We start from the raw sequence: 27474 nt of genomic DNA, 5'->3' as shown, positions 1-27474 counted from the left end.
CTCACCACAGCGCGGCGCAGTCAAAGTGAACCATCATCCACTTGGCAGGGTTGAACGTGAACGAGTCGGCGTGCTGCACCCCGCCGAGGCAGTCACGGAATTCGGGGCACACCAAGGCGGCGCCGGCGTACGCTGCATCCACGTGAAGCCACAGACCTTCGCGGGTACCTGGCGGCGGGGTGAGGCCATCAGGACAACCCTTCCGCCCAAAATCGAGACCGAGGTCGCGGAATGTTCTGGAGCCGAGCACCGGGACACACTCCACGGGCGGACTCGGTGAGGCGCACAGAGTGAGCGGTACACACGGCGATAACACAGAACAAACATGCCGATAAACACAAGCGGACTGCCGAGCACTGCACCTTTCCCACGCAGGCGGAGACCGCCATCCGCACCGGGATTTCTGTCCGAGCTGTGCCGCGGTTCTACGTCCTTGCGCAGAGCTTCCCCAACAGTAGAACAATGGCCCAGTTCCTCGTTCATCCACTGTGATAAAGTGTTTCGAGAGGTTGGCCATGCTAGAATCAATTCCTGCCTTAGCACGGGCCTGGACCCGCTGAAATTAGCCTACCGCCACAACGGGTCTCAGTTTATACAATCTCACTGTCCACACAGCCTTCGCTCACCTGGACGACAGCAATACACACGTCAGGCCAATGTTTACTGATTCAAGCTGGCTGTCCAACACCATCATCCCCTCACTACAAATCAACAAGCTTCAAAACTTGGACCAGTAAACAACAAATTTCACCATTTACAGCGCCTATTAAAATCTTCAAACGCGCCCCCCCCCGGAAGTGTTCATTTTTTACAACATTGAAAGACACTGATTTTAATTTGGCTTTTTTGACACTGATCAACAAAAAAATACTCTTTTTTTAAGATTGTGAGGACACGCAGTCCTCTTTTATTGTCATTTAGTAATGCATGCATTAAGAAATGATAGTGTTTCTCCAGAATGATATCACAGAAACACAAGACAAACCAACTGAAAAACTGACAAAAACCACATAATTATAACATATAGTTACAACAGTGCAAAGCAATACCGTAATTTGATAAAGAACAGACCATGGGCATGGTAAAAAGTCTCAAAGTCTCTCGAAAGTCCCATCATCTCACGCAGACGGTGAACCATCAGCGCCGCAAACCTGCCGAGGCAGCATCCCAGAAACATCCGACCACAGTCCGACTCAGAGTCCGTCCAAAAACTCCGAGGCTCCGACCAGCTCTCCGACACCGAGCACTGAGCATTTTGACCTCGGCCCCGGCAACAGGTAAAGCCGAAGATTTGGGGCCTTCCCCTCTGGAGATTCTCGATCGCACAGTAGCAGCGGCAGCGAACCGGGCATTTCAGAACTTTCTCCAGATGTTCCTCCGTGCTTCTTCACGTCTGTCTCCAGGATTGTGCACGGCCCCTACTTAACAAATATGATATCATTTCAAAGCAGCCGCGCGCACTGCGTCACGTCACCATCTTCTCCTCCCTCCTCAGAAATTCCTCCTTCCTGTCATTGTGAAATCAGATCTCTACAAAGTGATCTAAATTAATTACAGATATAAAAACACAAAATAATTGATTGCATAGTATTCACCCCCTTTAAGTCAATATTCAGTAAATGCACCTTTGGCAGTAATTACAGCCTCAAGCCTCAAACCTGTGTGGATGGGTCTCTCGCAAACACGAGGAATTCTGCAGATGCTGGAAATTCAAGCAACACACATCAAAGTTGCTGGTGAACGCAGCAGGCCAGGCAGCATCTCTAGGAAGAGGTACAGTCGATGTTTCAGGCCGAGACCCTTCGTCAGGACTAACTGAAGGAAGAGTTAGTAAGAGATTTGAAAGTGGGAGGGGGAGGGGGAGATCCAAAATGATAGGAGAAGACAGGAGGGGGAGGGATGGAGCCAAGAGCTAGACAGGTGATTGGCAAAGGGGATACGAGAGGATCATGGGACAGGAGGCCCAGGGAGAAAGACAAGGGGGGGGGACCCAGAGGATGGGCAAGGGGTATAGTCAGAGGGACAGAGGGAGAAAAAGGAGAGAGAGAGAGAAAGAATGTGTGTATATAAATAAATAACGGATGGGGTACGAGGGGGAGGTGGGGCATTAGCGGAAGTTTGAGAAGTCAATGTTCATGCCATCAGGTTGGCGGCTACCCAGATGGCATATAAGGTGTTGTTCCTCCAACCTGAGTGTGTACTCCATCTGTTATTTATTTATATACACACATTCTTTCTCTCTCTCTCTCTCTCTCCTTTTTCTCCCTCTGTCCCTCTCACTATACCCCTTGCCCATCCTCTGGGTTTCCCCCCTCCCCCTTTTCCTTCTCCCTGGGCCTCCTGTCCCATGATCCTCTCATATCCCTTTTGCCAATCACCTGTCCAGCTCTTGACTCCATCCCTCCCCCTCCTGTCTTCTCCTATCATTTTGGATCTCTCCCTCCCCCTCCCACTTTCAAATCTCTTACTAACTCTTCCTTCAGTTAGTCCTGACGAAGGGTCTTGGCCTGAAACGTCGACTGCACCTCTTCCTGGAGATGCTGCCTGGCCTGCTGCGTTCACCAGCAACTTTGATGTGCATTGCTTGGATGGGTCTCTGTCAGCTTTGCACATCTGGACACTGCAATTTCCCCCCATTCTTTACAAAACTGCTTAAGCTCTGTCAGATTGCCTGAGGATCGTGAGTGAACAGCCCTTTTCAAGTCCAGCCACAAATTCTTAATTGGATTCAGATCTGGACTCTGACTTGGCCATTCCAGAACATTAACTTCGTTGTCTTTAAGCCATTCCTCTGTAGCTTTGGCTTTATGCTTGGGGTCATTGTCTTGCTGGAAAACAAACCTTCTCCCAAGTCGCAGTTCTTTTGCAGAGTGCATCAGTTTTTCCTCCAGGATTTCCCTGTATTTTGCTGCATTCATTTTACCCTCTACCTTCACAAGCCTCCCAGGGCCTGTTGCAGTGAAGCATCCCCACAGCACGATGCAGCCAAAACCATGTTTCATGATAGAGATGGTGTATTTTTGATGCTGTGCAGTGTTCGGCTCACGCCAAACATAGCGTTTAGTCTGATTGCCAAAAGCTCAGTTTTGTTTTCATCAGATCACAGAACCTTCTTCCAGCTGACTTCAGAGTCTTCCACATGGCTTCTAGCTGAGATTTCATGTCAGTTTTTTTTTTCAAACAGTGGCTTTTCTTTGCCACTCTCCCGTAAAGCTGGGACTGGTGAAGCACCCGGGCAACAGTTGTTGGATGCACAGCCTCTCCCATCTCAGCCACTAAAACCTGTAACTCCTCCAGAGTTATTATAGGTCTCTTGGTGGCCTCCCTCACTAGTCCTCTTCTTGCACGGTCACTCAGTTTTTGAGGATGACCTGCTCGAGGCAGATTTACAGCTGTGCCATATTCTTTCCATTTCTTGATGATGAACTTAACTGTACACCAAGAGATATTCAGTGACTTGGAAATTTTCTTCTATCTATCTCCTGATTGTTCTTTCCAATAACCTTTTCACAGAGTTGCTTGGAGTGTTCTTTTGTCATCATGGTGTAGTTTTTTTCCAGGATACTGACTCATCAGTTGAACCTTCCAGATACAGGTGTATTTTTACTATATTCAACTGAAACACCTTGACTGCACAAGGTGATCTTCATTTAACTAATATGTGACCTCTAAAACCATTTGCTGCACTAATGGTGGTTTAGTGTGTCATATTAAAAGGGGTGAATACTTATGCAATCAATTATTTTGTGTTTTATATTTGTAATTAATTTAGATCACTTTGTAGAGATCTGTTTTCACTTTGACTAGAAAGAGCCTTTTTCTGTTGATCAGTGTCAAAAAAAAGCCAAATTATATCCACTGTGATTCAATGTTGTAAAACAATAAAACATGAAAACATCCCAGGGAGGGGGAATACTTTTTCCAGGCAGTGATAATAAACCTGGTTCTGATTACTCATTTCAATTCCATCTCCCACAATGTGGCCACACTCCATTTGAAGGAGCAACACCTCATACTCAGTTGGGGTAGCTTCCAACCTGATGGCATGAACATGATTTTATCCACAGTCTGGTCATTTCTCCCCCCCCCCTTCTCTTTTTCTATTCTGGTTCCCCTCCCATCCATTGTCCTCTCAGCTCCTCTCCTCCTCCCCTTTCTCCTGTGGAAAATTGTCCTCTCATATTAGATTCCTCCACCTATCCCCTCCCAGCTTCTCACTTCCTAGCCAGCTCCTCCCCCACTCACTCACCTTCCCCCTCAGCTGGTCTCACCCATTATCTGACACTTGCATTCCTCCCCTCCCCTCCCTATTCTGGCTTCTGCCCCCACCTTCCTTTCCAGTCCCGATGAAAGGTCTTAACCCAAAACAGCAGCTATTTATTCCCCTCCATAACTACTACCTGATTGGCTGAGTTCCCCCAGGACTCGGTGTGTGTGTGGTGTGTGTGTGTAGCCAGCTAAAAAGGCATGTGAATGCTTGCCTACACTGGCTAAGGACAGAAGACACCAGCAGGGAGAGCCCACTGGAATTGTTTGACCCCAGCTACAGAAGCACCTTCTTGTGACTTCGGCCCATTCCGTTTCTGAGGTGCCTGGTGAGGTCTGTGTGGGAGCTGGAGTCTGGCATGGGTGGGGCAGGTGGTGGTCAATGGGACAGATGGGAGGTGTTCTCCACTCTGGTGTCACTGACAGGTCCCAGGGTTCCCCGCACATCTCTGCATTTCCCCTGAGATGACCACTACCTCCTGCTGGACAGAACTCCCTGCCAATCCAGGAGCACATTCCTGGGAGCCAGTGCTTCAGGGACCTTTCCTCAGTCTGGCTTTGCAGGAATGGAACACCACCACAGCCACTTCAAAAAAAAAACTCAAACTAGAAGCAGCAACTTACAAAGGGGTCCAAGTTCGTCCAGGCAGTCGAATGCACACACACCCGTAGTTCCCAATGTGGCACAGAGCTGAAAGGAAAGCAAGACCAGGTTCAGGCACGAAGACCAGGATCAGGGCACTACAATCTCTACAGCAGTAGTGTTGGGGGGATTCAGTGACCCACGCCTGGGGGAACCTGGCCCCAATTTTAGGCAGTTCCCAGGAAGAGACACCCCTCGAGTGAAGGCCCTTGATATCCGGGTTCAGAAACTGTTCCCAAGATCATGACACCTCCAACCCTGACAGAGGAGCTTCACAGCTGGTGGACTGCCTCCAGCTGCAGACCCCACTAACTGTCCCGCTTTTCAAACAATGTTCCTTTATAAAGTTTAACAACAACAACAAGCCTGTCGGCTCTCGGGTCAGGGGACTCAAGAAAAGCAATGCCGAGAGACAGCCAGCTACATATTGATTGAGAAAACTTTCCTGGATACAAATTCCACCCAACCGAGCCCTCTGGACCATAGTGATCCCAGTCAACATTGGGGTTGTCAATATTCCCCATTATTACTCCTGTTATTCCTACAGATCCCAACATATTCTCTTGAACAATTCCTGCTGATATTGGGAAGCCTATAATATAGTTCAAGTTCATTGTCATTCAACCATTCACATGTATACCTCCAAACAAAACGATGTTCCTCCAGACCAAGGTGCACAATACAGTGTGTATAACTCACAGACATAGCATAAAGTATTATCACCACAAATAAATTGTGAATAGAATATATTCCAGATGATTGACATTTAGCACAAGGTGCATTTGCAACCCAAGTTAAAAAGTAACCAGTATAATTCTGCCAGTGTTTCATATGTGATGAGAGCTGGGAGGTTGCAGGGAGTTCAATAACCTCATGGCCTAGGGAGAGAAGCTGTTTCCCATCCTAACAGTTTTTGTCCCAACGCTATGGTACCTACGACCTGACGGTGGGGCATCCACCCTGACGAATATCTTGACCGGTTTGAGAGAGACCCCGATGATCCTCTCGGCAGACCTTGCAATACTTGGTAAGCTCTTGCGGTCAGACGCGTGCAATTCCTGTACCAGACGGTGATGCAGCTGGTCAGGACTCTCTCGATGGTGCTCCTGTAAAAATTGGTTAGGATGGGGCATGGGAAGGGGTGGGAGAGCCTCGCTCACCTCAATCTCCTCAGGAAGTAGAGGCACTGCTGTGCTTTCTTGAACAAAGTGGTGGTGTTGACTGACCAGGTGAGACTGTCCATTCTGTGCACGCCCAGAAACCTGGTGCTTCTAACTCTCTCCATGGAGGAGCCATGTATGACAGCCTGCTCCTTCCTAAAGTCCACAGTCACCTCTTTGGTCTTGTCCACATTGAAACTCAAGTTGTTGTGCTTACACCATTCTGCTGGATGTTCTGCGTCCTCTCTGTAAGCAGTCCTGGCATCATTTTTGATGAAGCCAAACACTGTTGTGTCATCAGTGAAGGTGATGATTGGGTTTGAACTGGATCTGGCTGTCCGGCCACGTGTCAGCAGGGGGCTGAGCGCAGTGTGCACATGATGGCTGCAACATGGGCTGACTGTGACCTCTGTCACATCCAGTATCCAGTTACCAGAGAGAGATGCTGAGACCTAATGAGGATTGTTTACCAACACCTTCTGATGAATGATTGTAGTAAGTGATCACCCCTTTCATTTCTGAGTTGCATCCACACACACATAACCTCACAGGACAATCCCCAGGTACACCCTCTAAGTACCATTATGATGTTCACACTGATCAAAATCACAATTCCGCCTCCTCTCTTACCCCCATCTCTGTCACCCCTGCAGCACCTGTACCCCAGAACACCACCTGCCAGTCCCGTCTCTTCTTCAGCAGCTTTCAATAACCGTTGCAATATCCCCATCTCATGTGCCAATCCGTGCCAAGTTCATGATCTCACCTGCCAGGTTTCTTGTACTGAAACAAATAAGGTGAATATTCCCAGACTTACAAAGAATGGAACAAGACCTTGATTTCGATCAGCTTCCAACGCTTGCATCAGAGTCTCAGCTTGAAGAGAGAAGTCACCATCCGTCTCCAGTGAGCGGAGTTTCACTAAAGTAATGAGAGCACCTTTCTGTACTGAAGAGTGGGCCTGCCAAAGAGTAGATCAAGAGTGATTTGTATTCAGTTAAATGAACACACACACAAAATTAATACTGTAAAAAAAAAGCGCAAAACTACTGAGGTAGTGCACATTGATTTACTGCTCATTCAGAAATTTGGATGGTGGTGGGGAAAAAGATGTTAAGTGTGTGTCCTCAGGACCCTGATGGTAACAATGAGAAGAGGACATGTCATGGCTGGTGGGATCCTTAATGGTGGGTGCCGCCTTCCTGAGGCATCGCTCCTTGAAGATGTCCTGGATACTACGGAGGCTAGTCTTCATCATGGAGCTGACTGAGTTTACAACTTGCTGCAGTTTTTTCCAATCGAGCCAGTTAGAATGCTGTCCATGATACATCTGTAAAAATTCTGAGTGTCTTTGATGACATACCAAATCTCCTCAAACTTCGAATGGAATATAGCCTCTGTCGTGCCTACTTTGCAACTGCAACAATATGTTGGGCCCAGGATAGATCCTCGGAGACATTGACACCCAGGACCCTGACCTCCTGGGATCTCCTGATCCCCCTATGAGAACTGGTGGCTGTTCCCTTGTCTTAACCTTTCTGAAGTTCACAATCACTTCTTTGGTCTTACTGACGTTCAGTACCAGGTTGTTTCTGCAACACCACTCACCCAGCTGGTCTATCTCACTCCTGTACGCCTTGTCATTACCATCTGAAATTCTGCCAAGAATAGTTATGTCATCAGCAAATTTATAAATGGCATTTGAGCTATGCATAGCCACACAGTCAGGGGTGTAGAGAGAGTAGAGCAGTGGGCTAAGCACACTTTCCTGAGGTGTGTCAGTGTTGATTCTCAGTAAGGAGGAGAGGTTAGTTCAGATCTGCATGGATTGTGGAGGATCCATTTGCAGAGGGAGGTGCAGAGGCCCAGGTTTGAGCTTTTTGATCAGAACTTTAGGAACGGTTGTGTTAAACGCTGAGATGTAGTCAATGAACAGCAGCCTGACGCAAGTATTAGTACTGTCCAGGTGATCCAAGGCCACATGGCGAGCCAGTGAGATCACACCTGCTGTAGACCTATTGTGGCAATAGGCAAATTGCAGTGTGTCTGGGTCTAGCTTAGGAAGGGATTGATTCTGACCATCACCAACCCCTCAGAACACTTAATCACTGTAGATGTGAACACTACTGGATGATTGTTAAAATGTTTTTTCCCCCCACAGAGTCTTCAGTGACATGCCAAATCTCAAAGTGAAATTTCAGCAGCAAAATCTGACTCTGAGTAACAGCAGAGAAACAAGGCTTGGCCACTTAGAGCACTAACAGTGAGAACAGGATCAGGCAGAGAGAGGATTCACGTTCAGAGCACTAACAGTGAGAACAGGATCAGGCAGAGAGAGGATTCACGTTCACTCAGAGTGCTGATATCAACAAGAGAATTAGGCAGAGGGAGATTCAAGATCAGGGCCCAGGAAAGGCCACCACGAGGCAGTGACGGAGAGCAATGATGAACACATATCCAAACCTGGAGATCTGAGAGATTTCGGAGGGTTGTAGGGCTGAACAGGATTAGAGAGACGTGAAGGACTGGGAATTTTATCATTGAAATTTTGTTTAAAGGAAGGGGTTCCCAATACTTTTTCTGCGTGGACCCCACCATTAACCAAGGTTGGGAAGCTGTGGTTTCCCACCATTGCTGCTCCACGTGCATGTGGTTTTCCGAGATTCTGGAATGCTGCTCCTGCTCCTGACATGAATGTTTGAACTCCTCCTCGACTCCAATAACAGGAGAGTGCAGATTGTGGTCATGGAGGACTACAGCACAGAAACAGGCCTTTTGGCCCATCTAGTCTGTGCTGACCTATTATTCAGTCTACTCCCATCGACCTGCACCTGGACTACATCTCTCCATATCCCTCCCATCCATGTATTATCCAAACTTCCCTTAAATGTTACAATCAAACGCATACCCATCACTTCCACTGGTAGCTTGTTCCACACTCTCACCGCCGTCTGAGTGAAGGAATTCCCCTCATGTTCCTCTTTTACCCCTCACCCTTAATCCATGACCTCTAGTTGTAGTCTCACCCACCCTCAATTACCCTATCTATAGCCCTCATGATTTTGTATAACTATCAAAGTACAGCTGCAGAACCACACAACACGAGCAGCCCCTGTACCGGCAGCTCAGTGAATGAAGTTGGAATAATTGCACCAAGTTTCCTGTTGACTCAGTCCGACTCCTTGGCTACAGGGAGAAGATCAGAGGGGTGGTATGGGCAGATCTTACCTGGTCCGAGGCATATGCCACAAGACGGGAGGTGAGCACAGCATCATCTGTGTTCGGCTCACCGCTCCTTAGCTCAGCGATCTTGGCTTTTCTTGCAGCCAGCATGGCAATCAGTGTCGACTCGCTGACCGTGCCCTGCCGTGGATAAAAACCCCAGGTTAACACGTGGCCTCGGCACACTCACGTTTAGTAACAAGATTCTGGCAGTGCTTTCAGCTTCCGCACGTTCCCCGATCTGTGCAGCGATTCAGAGTCAGACGCTCAATATCAACTTTCCTCTCGGTGTGCATCTTCACTCTGCTGACGAATCTGCTGCATAGATTTTAAGCAAAATGTTTGGTAGGATCCAATGTGGTGGATGTGTCAGATTTAAATGAAAATCATTTCAGTGATTCCAGATATCAACAAGCCTGACAGACTGCAGAGGGTGTTGCCGGAACTTGAGGACTTGAGTCAGAATGAAAGATTGAATCGGTTAGGACTTTATTCCCTGGAGTATTGGAGAATGAGGGGAGATTTGAGAGAGGTGTACCAAACTATGAGAGCTATAGATAGGGTAAATGCAAGCAAGCTTTTTCCTCTGAGAAATAAAAAGAGAAAATCTGCAGATGCAGGATATCCAAGCAACACACAAATTGCTGGAGGAACTCAGCAGGCCAGGCAGCATCTACCTAAACAGTCAACACCATCTCCAACTGGATCCCACCACCAAGCACATCTTTCCCTCCCTCCACTTCTGCTTTCTGCAGGGATCTACACGACTCCCTTGTCCATTTGTCCCTCCCCACCAATCTCCCTCCTGGCACTTATCCTTGCAAGCAGAACAAGTGGTACGCCTGGCCTGACACCTCCTCCCGCACTACTATTCAGGGCCATAAACAGTCCTTCCAGGTGAGGCGACACTTCATCTGTTGGGGTCATTTACTGTGTCCAGTGCTCCTGGTGTGGCCTCCTGTATATCAGTGAGAACCGACGTAGATTGGGAGACCATTTCACTGAGCAACTATGCTCTGTCCACCATAAGAAACAGGATCTCATCGTGGCCACCCATTTTAATTCCACTTCCCATTCCCATTCCAAAGTCTATCCATGGCCTCCTCTACTGTTGCAATGAGGCCGCACGCAGGTCAGAGGAACAATGCCTTGTACTCTGTCTGGGTAACCTCCACCTGAATGCATCAACATCGATTTCTTCAACTTTCGGTAATGGCCCCCATCCATTCACCATCCCCATCCCCTTTTCCCCCTCTCCCCATCTCGTTGCTTTCCTTCACCTCCCTTCGGTGCTCGTCCCCCCTCGTCTTTCTTCCAATGCCTTCTGTCCTGTCCTAGCAGGTTCCCCCTTCTCCAGCCCTGTATCTCTTTCACCAATCAACTTCCCAGCTCCTTACTTCACCCCCCCACCCCCGGTTTCACCTGTCACCTTGTGTGTCAGTAACCCTCCCTTCTCCCCACCTTTTAACACAACTCTTTTAATCACCAGTCCTGCCACATGGTCTTAGCCTGAAATGTCGACTGTACTCTTTTCTGTAGATACTGCCTGGCCTACTGAGATTTTCCACTGACGACCCAGTCGATGAGAAGTCAGGGAGGGGCAAGCCGTACCCAGTTGACGAGAAGTCACCAAGAAATGTTGATGAACAGAAACACCTTGGTAGTCAAAAGTAGAAAGTCAAAATCATTTTCCCAATGGTAGAGACATCAAAAACAAGATGGCGATGGTTTATGGTGAGACAAAGGAGTCATAAAAAGAATTTAAGGGGAACAAGAGTGTTTCTTCTCTGGAATGTGGTGGAAGTGGTACAATTATGATATCCAACAGATATGGGAACAGATGAGGCAAGAAGATTCAGACATTGTAATGGCAGAAGGGATGGGTAAGGACGGTCAGCATGGAAATGCCCTGTTTCTGCTCTGTACGACTGCTAAAGAGGGAAAGGTGGATTTTAGTGATGGCAGGCTGTCAGTTCTGGGGATTTATGGGTTCTCTGCTGTCCCAGCTGATAATCAATGGAGTCATGAATAGGAATACACCTAAACTTGGCCATCTGAGGAAATAGCTTCGCGGTTACTGGAAGATATCAACATACTACTGAAATGGGCTCCAGGTAGTAAATGGAGTTTAGTGGGGAGAGCACTGGGCAGGGCAAACCAGGCAAGGAGGCAGGATACTGAGAAATGTGCAGAAGCCCATGGTAACAAGGTACCGAGAAATGTGGAGAATCCCACGGTAACAGGGTACTGAGAAATGTGGGGAATCCCACAGTAACAGAGTTAGGTACACAACATGGTTAAGGCAGCCGGGCACAGAATACAAGAGTAAGTGTATCATACAAGTACTGAACACGACACTGGTCGGACCATAGCCGGGGCACCATGCTCTACTCCGGTGTGAAGACTCTGCAGAGATGGTTCACACAGACTAGAACATTTGAGAGGTGTTAGCAGTCTGGAACTCACACTGTTAAGAGTGAGAGGTCATTAAACTGTGCTGGAACAGGGTTTTGAACAGCCCTGTCCCGGATAGCTGTGGACCAAGAGATGAGAAGTGGGATTGTAACCAACATGAGCACGTGGCCAAATGGCATCCTCTTTCCCACACAGTTCCATTATGCTGGACAACTGGGCTGTTGAATTTGCTGTCACACCATGGACAGGAATTTAATGGGAAGCTCTCAGGAAAAGGTACTGGCTGTAGGAGTCCATTTGTCAGGACATTGGCCAGTCCACCCTGGCCCTTACATCTTCACCCACTCATCAGCAGTGAGTCTGGGAGAGCACCAACAACTGTGGGTGCAAAGCGTCCGACTCACACATGAAGAGTGGGAGCTGAGAGGCCGAACCTCTCCACCGAGCCACTCTCTGCACCAAGTTCCACAGCAGTCCGATTGAATGGGGCGTTTATCAATGTGTGGCAGCCTGCAGTCTCCCAGTGGACTGACACAGCAAGAGGACCTGTGAACGAGACTGAAAAGTGTTTGTCAGCACTGTGGAGGAGACAGGCTGGAGCTGAGGTACCTGCAGTACTCCCCCTCCATGGCTCTCAGGGTGATAGTGCAGGAACTGACTCGGGAGACCCAGCATGGTAGCCAGCCAATCCAACACACACATCTCCAGCTCGGTACAGACGGGACTCGAGGCCTGTAAATCAAGATCAGACAATCAGTGCAACACATACACAGCTCGGTAGAGACAGGGCTCAAGGCCTGCAAATCAAAATCAGACAATCAGTACAACACATACACAGCTCCAGCTCGGTGCAGATGGGCTCGAGGTCTGCCAATCAGAATCAGATGGTCAGTACAGTGTGATCACAGTCCAGCAATCGTGCTCAGCCAGCAACAAGGCCACTCAGCCCATCAAAGCTGAGCCACCATTCAATGTTATAAATATTAACAAGATAAAGATTTGCTTTATTTTCACATGTACATCAAAACTTACAGTGAAATGCATTGTTTGTGTCAGTGACCAACACGGTCCAAGGAAATGCTGGGGGCAGCTCGCAAGTGTCGACACGGTTCTGGTGCCAACACAGCCTGTCCACAACTTACTCACCCTAACTCATACAGGACATGTCCACAACTTACTCACCCTAACTCATACAGGACATGTCCACATCTTACTGACCCCAACTCATACAGGACATGTCCACATCTTACTCACCCTAACTCATACAGGACATGTCCACATCTTACTCACCCTAACTCATACAGGACATGTCCACATCTTACTGACCCCAACTCATACAGGACATGTCCACAACTTACTCACCCTAACTCGTACAGGACATGTCCACAACTTACTCACCCTAACTCGTACAGGACATGTCCACAACTTACTGACCCCAACATGAACGTCTTTGGAACATGGGAGGAAACCAGAGCACCTGGGCAAGCTCGCGTTGACACAAGGAGAACGTACAATCTCCTTACAGACAGCGACAGGAATTGAATCCCAGTCACTGGTGCAAAGCATTACACTAACCACGAGGTTACCACAACTCTATAAAATATAGCAGCAGAATTTGACCCTCAAGTCTGCTCCGCCATTTCATCATGGCTGGTCCATTCTCCCTCTCAGCCCCAATCTCCTGCTTTCTCCCCGTATCAAAAATCTATCAACCTCTACCTTAAATATACACAAAGACTTGGCTTCCACAGCTGCCTGTGGCAAAGAATTCCACAGATTCACCACCCTCTGGTTAAAGAAATTCCTCCTCATCTCTGTTCTGAAAGGATGCCCCTCTATTCTGAAGCTGTGTCCTTTAGTCTTAGGCTCCCCCACCATAGGAAACATTCTCTCCACATCCACTCTATCAAGGCCTTTCACCATTCGATAGGTTTCAATGAGGTTACCTCTCATTCTTCTGAATTCCAGTGAATACAGGCCCAGAGCCATCAGAAGCTCATCATATGACAAGCTGTGCAATCCTGGAGTTACTTTTGTGAACTCCTTCGAACCCTCTCCAGTGTCAGCTTATCCTTTCTAAGATAAGGAGTCAAAAACTGCTCACAATACTCCAAGTGAGGCCTCACCAGTGCTTTATGAAGCCTCAACATTACATCCCTGCTTTTATATTCTAGTCCTCTTGAAACGAATGCCAACATTGCATTTGCCTTCCGCACCACAGACTCAACCTGCAAATTAACCTTTAGGGAATCCTGCACAAGGACTCCCAAGTCCCTTTGCATCTCAGATTTTTGTATTTTCTCTCCATTTAGAAAATAGTCAACCCTTTCATTCCTTCTACCAAAGTGCATGACTTTACACTTCCCAACATTGTATTCCATCTCCCACATCTTTGCCCGTTCTCCTAATCTATCTACAGCAAGTCCTTCTGTAGCCTCTCTACTCCTTCAAAATCTACCTGCCCCTCTACCTATCTTCACACCACCTGCAAACTTTGCAACAAAGCCATCAATTCCATCATCCAAGTCATTGACATAAAATGTAAAAAGAATCGGTCCCATCACAGAGAGCACTAGTCATTGGCAGCTAACCAGAATAGGCTCCCTTTATTACTGGTGAACGCAGCAGGCCAGGCAGCATCTCTAGGAAGAGGTACAGTCGATGTTTCGGGCCGAGATCCTTCGTCAGGACTAACTGAAGGAAGAGTTAGTAAGGGATTTGAAAGTGGGAGGGGGAGGGGGAGATCCAAAATGATAGGAGAAGACAGGAGGGGGAGGGATGGAGCCAAGAGCTAGACAGGTGATTGGCAAAAGGGATACGAGAGGATCATGGGACAGGAGGTCAGGGGAGAAAGACAAGGGTGGGGGGACCCAGAGGATGGGCAAGAGGTATAGTCAGAGGGACAGAGGGAGAAAAAGGAGAGAGAGAAAAAAATAATAATAATAATAAATGAATAAGTAACAGACTTCTATATATTGGCGAGACCCGACACAGGCTGGGAGACCGTTTCGCTGAACACCTACGCTCTGTCCGCCAGAGAAAGCAGGATCTCCCAGTGGCCATACGTTTTAATTCCACATCCCATTCTGACATGTCTATCCACAGCCTCCTCGATTGTAAAGATGAAGCTACACTCAGGTTGGAGGAACAACACCTTATATTCCGTCTGGGTAGCCTCCAACCTGACGGCATGAACATTGACTTCTCTAACTTCCGTTAATGCCCCTCCTCCCTTTTGTACCCCATCGATTATTTATTCATTTATCATTTATTATTATTTCTCTCTCTCCTTTTTCTCCCTCTGTCCCTCTGACTATACCCCTTGCCCATCCTCTGGGTCCGCCCCCCCTTTCTTTCTCCCTGGGCCTCCTGTCCCATGATCCTCTCATATCCCTTTTGCCAATCACCTGTCCAGCTCTTGGCTCCATCCCTCCCTCTCCTGCCTTCGCCTATCATTTTGGATCTCCCCCTCCCCCTCCCACTTTCATTTCTCTTACTATCTCTTCTTTCAGTTAGTCCTGACGAAGGGTCTCGGCCCGAAACGTCGACTGTACCTCTTCCTAGGGATGCTGCCTGGCCTGCTGCGTTCACCAGCAACTTTTATGTGTGTTGCTTGAATTTCCAGCATCTGCAGATTTCCTCGTGTTTAGGCTCCCTTTATTCCCACTCTTTGGCTTTTGTTAACCAGCCACTGACTTATCCATGCTAGAATCTTTCCTATAATACCATGGGCTCGTAGTTTGTTAAGCAGCCTTGTCAAAGGCCTTCTGAAAATCCAAGTACACAACATCAACTGATTCCCCTTTGTCTATCCTGCTTGTTATTTCTTCAAAGAATCCCAACAGATTTGTCAAGCAAGATTTTCCCTTCAGTCTATGTTATCATGTACCTCGGAAACCACATCCTTAACAATTGACTCCAACATCTTCCCAACCACTGAGGTCAGAATAACTGGCCTATAGTTTTCTTTCTTCTGCCTCTCTTCCTTCTTGAAGAGTGGAGTGACATTTGCAATTTTCCAGTCTTCTGCAAACATTTCAGAATCTAGTGACTCTTGAAACATCATTACTAATGTTCCCACAATCTCTTCAGCCACCTCTTTCAGAACCCTGGGGAGTACACCATCTTCATCTACCTTCAGACCTTTCAGTTTCCCAAGATCTTTTCCCCTAGAAATAGTAACTTCACACACTTCATGACCACTTGGAACTTCCACCATACTGCTAGTGTCTTCCACAGTAAAGGCTGATGCAAAATATTTATTCAGTTCATCCTCCATTTCATTGTCCCCCCATTACCACCTCTCCAGCATCCTTTTCCTGTGGTCCGATATCCACACTCGCCTCTCGTTTACACTTTATGTATCTGAAGAAACTTTTGGAATCCTCTTTAATATTATTGGCTAGCTTACTTTCATATTCCATCTTTACCTTCTTAATTACTTGTTTAGTTGCCTTCTGTTGGTTTTAAAAAGCTTCCCAATCCTCTAACTTCCCTTTAATTTTTGATCTATTATATGCACTCTCTTTGACTTTTATGTTGGCTTTGACTTCTCTTGTTAGCCAAGGCTGTGTCATCTTACTTTTAGAATACTTCTTCCTCTTTGGGATGTATATATTCTGTGCCTTCCAAATTGCTGCCAGAAATTCCAGCCATCATCCCTGCCAGTGTTCTTTTCCAATCAACTCGAGCCAGCTTCTCTCTCAAGCCTCTGTAATTCCTTTTACTTCACTGATACATCTGATACTTCTCCTTTTCAAATTTCATGGTGAATTTCATCATATTACAATTACTTTCCCTGAGGGTTCTTTTACTTTAAGCTCTCTAATCAATTCCGATTCATTGTACAGCATCCAATCTGGAATAGCTGATTACCGAGTGGGCTCAACCATATGCTGCTCCAAAAAGCCATCTTTTTAGGTTTTGTAGAAAGTCCCCTCTTGGAATCTAGCACCAACCTGATTTTTCCCAATCTACCTATCAGGAGTTATATACAGTTTTGTCCTTAGCTCTTGCAGTTCCTTCACTTTATTCATATGATTCAACACCTTCCAACCCTATGCCACCTCTTTTTAATTTTTTTACCAACAGAACAATGCCACCCCCTCTGCCTTCCTGCTCTGTCCTTTCAATATAATGTGTATCTTTGGACTTTAAGCTCCCAGCTATAATCTTCTTTCAGCCATGATTCAGTGATGCCTACAATATCATACATGTCAACCTATAACTGTGCTACAAGTTCATCTACCTTATTCCATATACTGCGCATATTCAAATACAACACCTTCAGGCTTGTATTTGCCCATTTTGATTTTGTCCGCTTGATGTTGCAATGCATCCTGTTAGCCCTGTCATCAGCCTCTCCATGCCAGGAGTCTCATTGCCTCTGTTTGTAAACCAACTACATCACCTTCAGCACCATCACTTCAGTTCCCAATCCCTGCCAAATTAGTTTAAACCCACCCAAACAATTCGAGCCAACCTGTCCACAAGGATAATGGCATGCTGGCCTTCATAACAAGGGGAATTGAGTATAAGAGCAAAGAGGTCCTTCTGCAGCTGTACAGGGCCCTGGTGAGACCACACCTGGAGTACTGTGTGCAGTTTTGGTCTCCAGATTTGAGGAAGGACATTCTTGCTATTGAGGGAGTGCAGCATAGGTTCACAAGGTTAATTCCCAGGATGGTGGGACTGTCATATGTTGAAAGATTGGAGCGACTGGGCTTGTATACACCGGAATTTAGAAGGCTGAGAGGGGATCAGATTGAAACATATAAGGTTATTAAGGGATTGGACACGCTGGAGGCAGGAAGCATGTTCCCACTGATGGGTGAGTCCAGAATCAGAGGCCACAGTTTAAGAATAAGGGGTAGGCCATTTAGAACAGAGTTGAGGAAAAACTTTTTCACCCAGAGAGTGGTGGATATATGGAATGCTCTGCCCAGAAGGCTGTGGAGGCCAAGTCTCTGGATGCTTTCAAGAAAGAGATGGATAGAGCTCTTAAAGATAGTGGAATCAAAGGTTATGGGGATAAGGCAGGAACTGGATCCTGATTGTGGATGATCAGCCATGATCACAGTGAATGGCGGTGCTGGCTCGAAGGGCCGAATGGCCTACTCCTGCTCCTATTGTCTATTGTCTATTGATATTGGTCCCCCGGGGCTCAGGTGTCACCCATCCCTTTGGTACAGGTTGTACCTTCCCCAGAAGAGATCCCAATGATCCTTAAATCTGAACCCCACCCCTGCATCAGTTCCTCAGCTGCACAATCACCTGCTAAATCATCCTATTCTTACCCTCACTGGCGCCTGGCACAGGCTGCAATCCAGAGATTATTTCCCTGGAGGTCCTGCTTTTTATCTTCCTACCTAGATCCCTAAAATCTCTCTTCAGGACCTCCTCACCTTGTCTACCTGTCATTGGTACCCCTTCTGGCTGCTCACCCTCTCCCTTGAGAATAAGACCATAAGACACAAGAGTATTGTGCCCACAGAACCTCTGACTACTCCTATCAACACTGCAGTCCTCTTCACCTCCCTTTCTTTGAGTCAAAGCACCAGACGCTGTAGCTGCCCCCACAATAGTATCTAAAGTTGTGTCATTATTATGGAACGGCCACAGGTGTACTTTGCTCTGGCTGTGCATTTCCCTTCCTTCTCCTGACAGTATCCTAGGAACCACCTCCCCGTACCTCTTGCCTTTTGCCTCCTCGTTCTCCTCTACAAGTCAAAGGTCACCCCGCTGCAGCTCTAGTTCTTTAACACATTCTCTGAGGAGCTGCAGTTCAGTACGCCTGGTGCAGACTAGAGGTCTCCCAGACTCCCCACACCTCCCACAGTACAAAACACTGCCCCTGGAGCCATTCTCATTAAACTACAGATGAGGATTGAACAAATAAGAACAGAAAGTAATTTACAAGTGCTGTTCTTCTTACCCAGGTGAATCCCAAGCAGTTCACGGCATCTGACAACATGTCCCCGAGCAGCGACGGCCAGGAGCAGAGAGCCGGGAAGTAGGCGTGCATGTGCGGGCTTTGCCAGTGGACGAGCTGTGGCGGGACATGGGAGGGTTAGAGTCTGCCAACTCCTCCTTTGCCCAGAATCTGCTAACCCCACTGCCTGGAGCTCACCAATTCCTCCAGTGAGGAGAGCCCACCAAGCCCCTGCCGCCTGATGCCTGCTAACAATCCCCAGCACCTAGAATGGTGGGAGAGGGTCTTATTGGAAAACTACTACAGCGCAACCCCACCCCCCCCGACTGACCTCCACCTTGCTGAGCCCGGCGACATCTGTTAGACACCCCCTGTTATTTACCTCTCGAACGGCTTCCCACTAAGGAGCACCAGGCCATTGTCTCCCACACCATCACTGACCTCTTTAACTCTGGAGATCTCCCATCCACTGCCACCAACCTCATAGTTCCTTCAACCCACACCTCCCGTCTCTACCTCCTACCCAAGATCCACAAACCAGCCTGTCCAGGTAGACCCTTTGTTTCTCCTTGTTCCTGCCCCACTGAACTCGTATCGGCATTCCTCGACTCTGCTTTATCCCCCATTGCTTCAGTCCCTTCCTATCTACATCCGTGACACTTCCCACGCTGTGGATCTTTTCAATGATTTCAGGTTCCCTGGCCCCCATCATCTCATTTTCACTCTGGATGTCCAGTCCCCATACACCTCCATCCCCCACCAGGAAAGCCCCAAATCTCTCCTTTTCCTCCTAGACACCAGACCCAACCAGTTCCCCTTCACCACCACTCTCCTCCGCCTAGCGGAACTTGTCCTCACTCTCAATAATTTCTCCTTTGGTTCCTCACCCTTCCTTCAAACAGAAGGTGTAGCCATGGCACTCACGTAGGTCCCAGCTATGCCTGCCTGTTCGTCGGCTAGGTGGAAAAGTTAATGTTCCAAGCCTACACGGGTATCACTCCCCAACTTTTCTGACGCTACATCGACGACTCCATTGGTGCTGCTTTCTGCACCCGTGACGAGCTCGTCGACTTCATCAACTTTGCCTCCAACTTCCAACCTGCCCTCAAGTTTACCTAGTCCATTTCCAACACCTCCCTCCCCTTCCTTGATCTCTCTGTCTATCTCTAGATACAGTTATCTACTGATGTCTATTATAAACCCTCTGACTTTCAAAGCTACCTAGACTATACCTCTTCCCACCCTGTTACTTGTAAAAAGACCTTCTCTTTCTCTCAATTCCTCTCTCTCCGCTGCATCTGTTCTCGGGACAAGGCTTTTCATTCGAGAGCTAAGAGATGTCCTCCTTCTTCAAAGAAAGTGACCTCCCTTCCTCCAACATCAACACTGCCCTCAACCACATCTCCTCAATTTCATGCATGCCTACCCTCACCCCATCCTCCCACCACCACAGCAAGGATAAGGTTCCTCTTGCCCTCACCTACCACCCAAGCAGTCTCTACACACAGGACAAAATTCTCTGTGTCTTTCACCATCCCCAACAGGATCCCAGCACCAAACATCCAAGCATATCTTCTTTCCCTCCTCCCCACTTTATGCAGGAATCGCTCCCTTGTCTATTCGTCCCTCCCCATCCTGGCACTTATCCTTGCAAGCAGAACTTGCCTCAACACCTCCTGCCTCTCTACCATTCAGGACCCTAAAAAGTCCTTTCAGGTGAGATGACATTTCACCTGTGAGCCTGTTTGGGGTCAAATACGGTGTTGGGTGCTCCAGGTAGAGCCTCCTGTGCATTGGTGAGATCCAACATAGATTGGGAGACCCTTTCACAGAGCACCTACGCTCCACTCACCAAAAAGAAAGTGGGATCTCCCAGTGGCCATCCATTTGAATTCCACTACCCATTCCCATTCCATCATGTCAGTCCATGGCCTCCTCTAGTGTCGAGATGAAGCCACACTCAGGTTGGAGGAACAACACCTTACATTCCGTCTGGGTAGCCTCCAACCTGATGGCATGAACATCGACTTCTCTAACTTCCGGCAATGTCCCCTTCACCATTCCCATTCCCTTTTCCTTCTCTCAGTTTATCTCCTTGCCTACCCATCACCTCCCTCTGGTGCTCCTCCCCCTTTTCTTTCTTCCATGGCCTTCTGTCCTCTTCGATCAGATTCCCCCTCCTCCAGCCTGCATCTCTTTCACCTATCACCTTCCCAGCTCGTTACATCACCCTCTCCCACCCCTCGGTTTCTCCCATCTCCCTCCTTTCTAACTCTACTCCTCATCCTTTTCTTTCTCCAGACCTGCCGAAGGGTTTCGGCCGGAAACGTCGACTGTACTTTTTTCCGTCGATGCTGCCTGGCCTGCTGAGTTCCTCCAGCATTTTGAGTGTGTTACCCAATGGTGGGGGTTGTTTCTAGCAGAGCAACAGCTGGTGGACATTGTAAACCACTCCCCCACCAACAATACAGGGCACCAACTCCATTGTGACAGTCGGAGCGGAGAGAGGAACCTTTTGTGGAAACAGAAACGGTGGGGGCTGAGAGAGAGTTTGGATGCTGGGAGTGGGTGACTGTTTGGGAGGAGTTTCTTACCCCAGGCATGATGACCCTCTCGATGTCGGCGAAGATGCTGCTCCAGCTCTCGGGGTCCTGGGGAGCAGACATCGGGATCAGGGGCCGCAGGAACCCAGGCTTCACATCCGGGAAAACGCGGCGCTGGCGCACCAATCTCAGGTATTCGGCGATGTAGTCCACCAACTCCTTCCCTGCCAAGACAGCGGGGCTTGTTGACTGGGGTCTTATCAACGGCTCCAGCTCCCCTGTTCCAGCTAACTCGCCCTCATCCCAGCCACCACCTAGCACGCTTATACCACCACCATACTCCCTGTCCCATAGCCGGTACCAAACCCACTCCCCACCCCTGCCAACTTCCCTCCCCTCAATGCCTCCATCCCCTCCCTTCTCCTCACCTCCTCCCACAATCAGCACCAACTAACCCCCCCCCCACCCTCCCCTCCTCATTCCCTTCCCTGTCCCACAGCCAGAACCAAATTCACTCCCCACCCCAGCCACCTTCCCTCCCCTCAATGCCTCACCATCCCCTCCCTCCTCCACCTCCCACAATAAAACTAAACCCCCACCCACTTTTTCTCCCCATCCTCTCCCTGTCCCACAGCCAACTCCTCCCAACCCCACCCCCACTTTGGCCATAGATAGTCTGTTCTGGAGACATCTTGCCCAACCAATCTGAGCAAATTCCAAGAAGTAGAAACACTGATGGAGAAGAGGTGGCGGTGATTTGGTTCACCGAGATCCCCCAGTGATGGGGTCTGGGGGGGGCACATGGCAGTGTAGTGGTTAGCACAACACTTCACAGCACCAGGGACCTGGGTTTAGTTCCCACCACTGTCTGTAAGGATTTTGTACATTTTCCCCGTGAACAAGTGGGTTTTTTCCGGATACCCTGGTTCCCTCCCACTGTCCAAGGTGTATTGGCTGGTAGGTGATTTGGTCAGTGTAAATTATCCCATGATTAAGCTATGGTTCAATTGGGGGTTGCTGGGGTCCTGAAGGGCCAGAAGAGCCTATTCTGTACTGTATCTCAATAAATTAAAAAATAATGTCTCCGACAAGGTCGTGCTTAGAAACATAGAAAACCTGCAGCACAATACAGGCCCTTCAGCCCACAATGCTGGGTGCCGAACACGTACTTACTTTAGAAATTACTAGGGTTACCCATAGCCCTCTATTTTTCTAAGCTCCATGTACCCATCCAAAAGTCTCTTAAAAGACCCTATCGTATCTGCCTCCACCACTGTCACCAGCAGCTCATTCCACACACTCACCACTCTCTGCATAAAAAGCTTACCCCTGACATCTCCTCTGTACCCACTCCCAAGCACCTTAAACCTGTGCCTTCTTGTGGCAGCCATTTCAGCCTTGGGAAAAAGCCTCTGACTATCCACACGATCAATGCCTCTCATCATCTTACAGACCTCTATCAGGTCACCTCTCATCCTCTGTTGCTCCAAGGAGAAAAGGCCAAGTTCACTCAACCTATTCTCATAAGGCATGCTCCCCAATCCAGGCAACATCCTTGTAAATCTCCTCTGCACCCTTTCTATAGTTTTCCACATCCTTCCTGTAGTGAGGTGATCAGAACTGAGCACAGTACTCCAAGTGGAGTCTGACCAAGGTCCTATATAGCTGCAACCTTACCTCTCGGCTCCTAAATTCGATCCCACGGTTGATGAAGGTCAATGCACCGTATGCCTTCTTAATCACAGAGTCAACCTTGGGAAACTAGTCCACAGGGTTAGAGACCAGGGTCAAAGGCAAATGCCATAATTTGCTCCAAGATTACCTTGTTGACTGGATGCAGGTGAAGGATGGACTCTCTGGCCAATGATGTTCAATCAGGGTCTTTACTGTTTGTTATAGACATCGAGATTTGGAAATTAACACAGAAAGTATGACCAGAAATTTTGTAGATGATAAAGGATGGTGTAAATAATGTGAATTCTTACTTCACTTCCTCATCCCCAACCCCCACCCAGCCACCTTCCTCCATACCTGGACTCACCCATCACCACAAGATCAGAAAACATAGGAGCAAGTAAAATCAACAAACTTATGATTCATCCATTCTGTTATGGGACATAGCAAAATGGTGTTCACTACATCCCAACTGTACACAATATTTTGATTTATGAAGGTGTAACTATTCGTGTCATCACTTTCAAGAAATTCTGGATCTGTATTCCAAGATCCCTTTATTCCAAGTACCCTACTGCTCACCATGCAGGATCTATCCTGGTTGGTCCTACTGAAGTGCAACACCTCACACTCGTCGGCATTAAATCCCATCTGCCATTTTCAGCCCATTTTTCCAACTGGTCCAGTTTGCACTGCAAGCTTTGATAGTCTTCCTTGCTGTCCACTACACCCCTAATTTTGGTGTCATCCACAAATTTGCAGATGCAATTTACTATATTACAATACAGATAGTTGATATAGATGACAAAGAACAGACCCGGCACTGATCCCTGTGGCACATCACTAATCACAAGCCTCCATTCAGACAGGAAGCCATTTGCTACCACTCTCCAGCTTCTCTTGCTAAGACAATGTTGAATGCAATTTATTAATTAATCCTGAATGCCAAACAATTAAACCTTCTGGACCAAACTCCACGTGGGACTTTGTGTGGCAAATGGAATTTGGATTGTCCCAAAAAAGCTCAGTCTAATGTCTTGGTCACACGTACAACTAGTTCACTTGCTATCATCCCTACCAGTGACCTATCAGCTGGTGTCCATTCCTGTCCACTTCATCTGCAAAACAAGTGGGGAAGTGCTGTGGATATTGGAGAAGGTCTTGTCACATCCTTGGCAAGTATGTACTGTTAATAGAGAGGCTATTGTGAAGGTTCACTGGGGAGGGGTTTATCTGAAGGGGGGGGAATTAAGAAGATTGGCCCTTTAGAAGAATGTTAAAAGTTATAAGTAAAAGGTCTCACAAGGAGGTGGTGAGTGCAGGGGGTCAGTCTCAAAACCACTGGCTGCCCTGAGAGAAGACATTGCTTCCACAGAACTTGGGGAGTGTTGAGAATTTTGGACCGTTATCTGTTCTGGCCCTGGAAAGGGTCCAGAGGAGGTTCACAAGAACAACCTGGGGCAGTGTTTGGTATCCCCAGTCCTGTCGAGTTCAGAGGATGGGGGTGAGGGGATCTTATTGAAACTCACTGAACACCTAAAGCCTGGATAGAGTGAATGCAGAGAAAATGTTTTCATCAGTGTGAAAGTCTAGGATCTGAGGGCATAGCCTTAGAATAAAGAGACATCCCTTTAGAATGGAGACAAGGAGGACTTTCTTTAGCCAGAGGATGGTGAATCTGTGGAATTTATTGCCACAGAGAGCTGTGGAGACCAAGTCATTGGGTGTATTTAAGGTAGAGCTTGATAGGTACTTAACAAGTAACGGGGTTAAGGATCAGAGAGAGACAGTGGGAGAATGAAGTTGAAAATAAATCAGCCATGATCAAATGGTAGAGCTGACACAGGGAAAGACTATCTTAGATTGGGTGTTGTGTAATAACCCAGATCTTATTAGGTTGACAAGAAATGTAAAGAAATGCATAGGAGGCAGTGATGATAATATGATTTAATTCATTCTGCAATTTAAGAGGGAGAAGCAGAAGTAACATGTATCAGTATCGCCGTGGAATAAAGGGAATTACAGAGGCATGAGAGAGGAGCTTGCCCTGGTGGGCTGGAGGAGAATACTGGCGGGGATGATGGCAGAACAGAGATGGCTGAAGTTTCTGGGAATAGTTCACAAGGCGCAGGATAGATATGTCCCACAGAAGAAGTACTTCTCAAAACAATGGCTGACAAGAGAAGTTAAAGACTGCATAAAAGCCAAGGAAAGGGCATATAAGGTAGCAAAAGTGAGTGGGAAGTTGGATGATTGGGAAGCTTTTAAATTCCAAGAAAAGACAACTAAAAAAGCTATAAGAAGGGAAAAGGTGAAATACAAGGGCAAACTAATCAATAATATAAAGCTTTTTTCCAAGTTAAATAAAAAGTAAAAGGGAGGTGAGAGTTGATATTGGACCTCTGGAAGATGATGCTGGTGAGGTAGTGTTAAGGGAAAAAGAAATGGCAGATGAACTTAATGGATGCTTTGCCTCTGTCTTCACTGTGAAAGACATGAGCAGTGTGCCAGAGGTCTGTGCATGTCCATGTGGGTGCCATTGCTATTACAAAGGAAAGAGTACCAGGCAAACTCATTAGGCACACTAATGATAAAAATAAGTCAAAGTCAGCATAGTTTCTCGAAAGGGAAATTTTCTTGGCAAACCTGTTGAGAGTTCTTTGAGGAAGTAACGAGCAGGGTGGACAAAGGAGAGGCAGTAAATGTCATTTCCTTGGATTTTCAGAAGAAATTTGATAAGGTGCCACACGAGGCTGCTTAACAAGATAAAATCCTGCTAAGGAAAGATACAGGCATGGATAGAGGAATGGCTGAGAGGCAGGAGGCAGTGAGTGGGAATAAAAGGGGCCCTTTCTGGTTTTCAGTGACTAGTGGTGTTCCTCAGGGGTCAGTATTGGGACTGCTACTTTTCACATTGTTTGTCAGCGACTTAGATAATGGAATTGAGGGCATTCTGGCAAAGTTTGCAGATGATAAAAAACATAGAAAACCTACAGCACAATACAGGCCCTTCAGCCCACAATGTTCTGCTGAACATTTTTAAAAATCAGTCCAAAATAAAGTGCCAGGAGATAGGTGGAGGGGTAGGTAGTGCTGAGGAAGTGATGTGATTGCAGCAGGACTTAGACAAATTGGAAGAATGGGCAAAAAAGTGGCAGATGGAATAGTGTTGGAAAATGTTTGAGAATGCATTTTGGTAAAAGAAACAATAGTGCAGACTATTATCTAAATGGGGAGAAGGTTCAAACATCAGAGGCACAAAGGGACTTAGGCTCATGCAAGACTCCCAGAAGGTTAATTCACAGGTCGAGTCAGTGGTAAAGAAAGCAAATGAAATGTTGGCATTTATTTCAATGGGGAATTAAATATAAAAGCAAGGAGATAAATCTGAGGCTTTATAAGACACTAGTCAGGCTGCAGTTGGAGTATTGTCAACTGTTTTGGGCCCCATATCTCAGAAAGGGTATGCTGGCATTGGAGAGTCCGGAGGGGATTCATGAGGATGATTCTGGGAATGAAGGGGTTAATATATGAGTAGTGTTTGGCAGCTTTGGGCCTGTACACACTGGAATTTAGAAGAATGCAGGGGTCTCATTGAAACCTACCGAACGTTGAAAACTAGATAAGGTGGATGTGGAGAGGATGTTTCCTATGGTGGGGGTGTCCAGAACAAGGGGGCACAGCCTCAAAATTGAGAGGTGACCTTTTAGAACAGAGGTAAGGAGGATTTTTTTAAACAGCCAGAGAGTAGTGAATCTGTGGCGTGCTCTGCCACAGACTGTAGTGGAAGCCAAGTCTGTGTGTATATTTAAAGCGGATGTTGGGTGAGTGGGATCCAGGATCAGCCACAATGGGCTGAATGGCCTAATTCTGCTGCCATGTCTTATGGTCTAACACTCTAGCAGAAGCTGGATGCTCAGACCATGAGTTCGTGCCATTGATTGCATTATTGCGGGAGTCAAGGAGTACGGTTCGAGGGGGAAGGTGGCGTCCGGGCGCTATCTTACTTAATGGTAGAATTAGACACGAAGGGCCGAACTGTCACCAACAGAGCATTGTTTAGCTACGTGCAGGGTCAGCCGGGGAGGTGCGAGTTAGAAACCATGGAGGCGGAATGAGAAAGTCCGTTCACCTGGCGGGGATGTAAGGAGGCGAGAAAGTGTTCCCGACGGTTTATCAGTTCCTTCTTACGTCAGCACCTGTCCAGTCCCCCGTACAACCATCTTTGCCCCCACCGTGTCCCCCCTCCGTCTCGGACACGGTTACAAGTTCCAGCCAGTGCGGGTGCCGGCAGGTTTGACGACGCAAAGGTGATAACCACGCGTTGAACTTGGACCAGCTGGAATACACAGCCGTCCCAGTCCAATCTCTCATCTGCTCCCATCAAACGCCACCTTGTACCTCAGCCGGTCAGGGTAGCTCCGAGGAAGCGCCGCATCTCTGCGGCTTTGGGACGACAGCTGGGGAGGGTACTGCTGCGGGATATTTGGGATGGCGCTGAGGCTGGGTAGTCGTCGGCGCTGGACCGGATTGCGGATTGGGGTAGAGTCAGGGCTAGTCGCCGGGCTTGGGGCGATGCACCGGTTACTCACCGTAGCGCCGATACTCATCCCGCTCCAT

At 47.7% G+C, this 27474-nt stretch overlaps 1 protein-coding gene and 1 long non-coding RNA gene across 2 annotated transcripts; one reads left to right on the top strand and one right to left on the bottom strand.

The window, feature by feature from the left end:
- Position 1: 1 nt before the first annotated feature.
- Positions 2-27474, bottom strand: LOC134355831 (histidine decarboxylase-like). Its single transcript, XM_063066317.1, has 8 exons — positions 27447-27474; positions 21232-21404; positions 18641-18754; positions 12316-12438; positions 9298-9432; positions 6887-7030; positions 4891-4957; positions 2-168 (listed from the first exon to the last, which is right to left on the bottom strand). Exons 1-8 carry the CDS (start codon positions 27472-27474, stop codon positions 2-4), a joined length of 951 nt encoding a protein of 316 aa, XP_062922387.1.
- Positions 11000-21072, top strand: LOC134355833 (uncharacterized). The gene is made up of 3 exons (XR_010020209.1): positions 11000-11025; positions 18645-18718; positions 20939-21072. It is a non-coding gene; the product is annotated as an uncharacterized LOC134355833 (long non-coding RNA).

Source organism: Mobula hypostoma, chromosome 13 (assembly GCF_963921235.1).
Source record: "Mobula hypostoma chromosome 13, sMobHyp1.1, whole genome shotgun sequence".
Taxonomy (NCBI): domain Eukaryota; kingdom Metazoa; phylum Chordata; class Chondrichthyes; order Myliobatiformes; family Myliobatidae; genus Mobula; species Mobula hypostoma.
The sequence above is the reverse complement of the archived record's forward strand: the minus strand, read 5'-3'. Positions and strand labels throughout refer to the sequence as shown.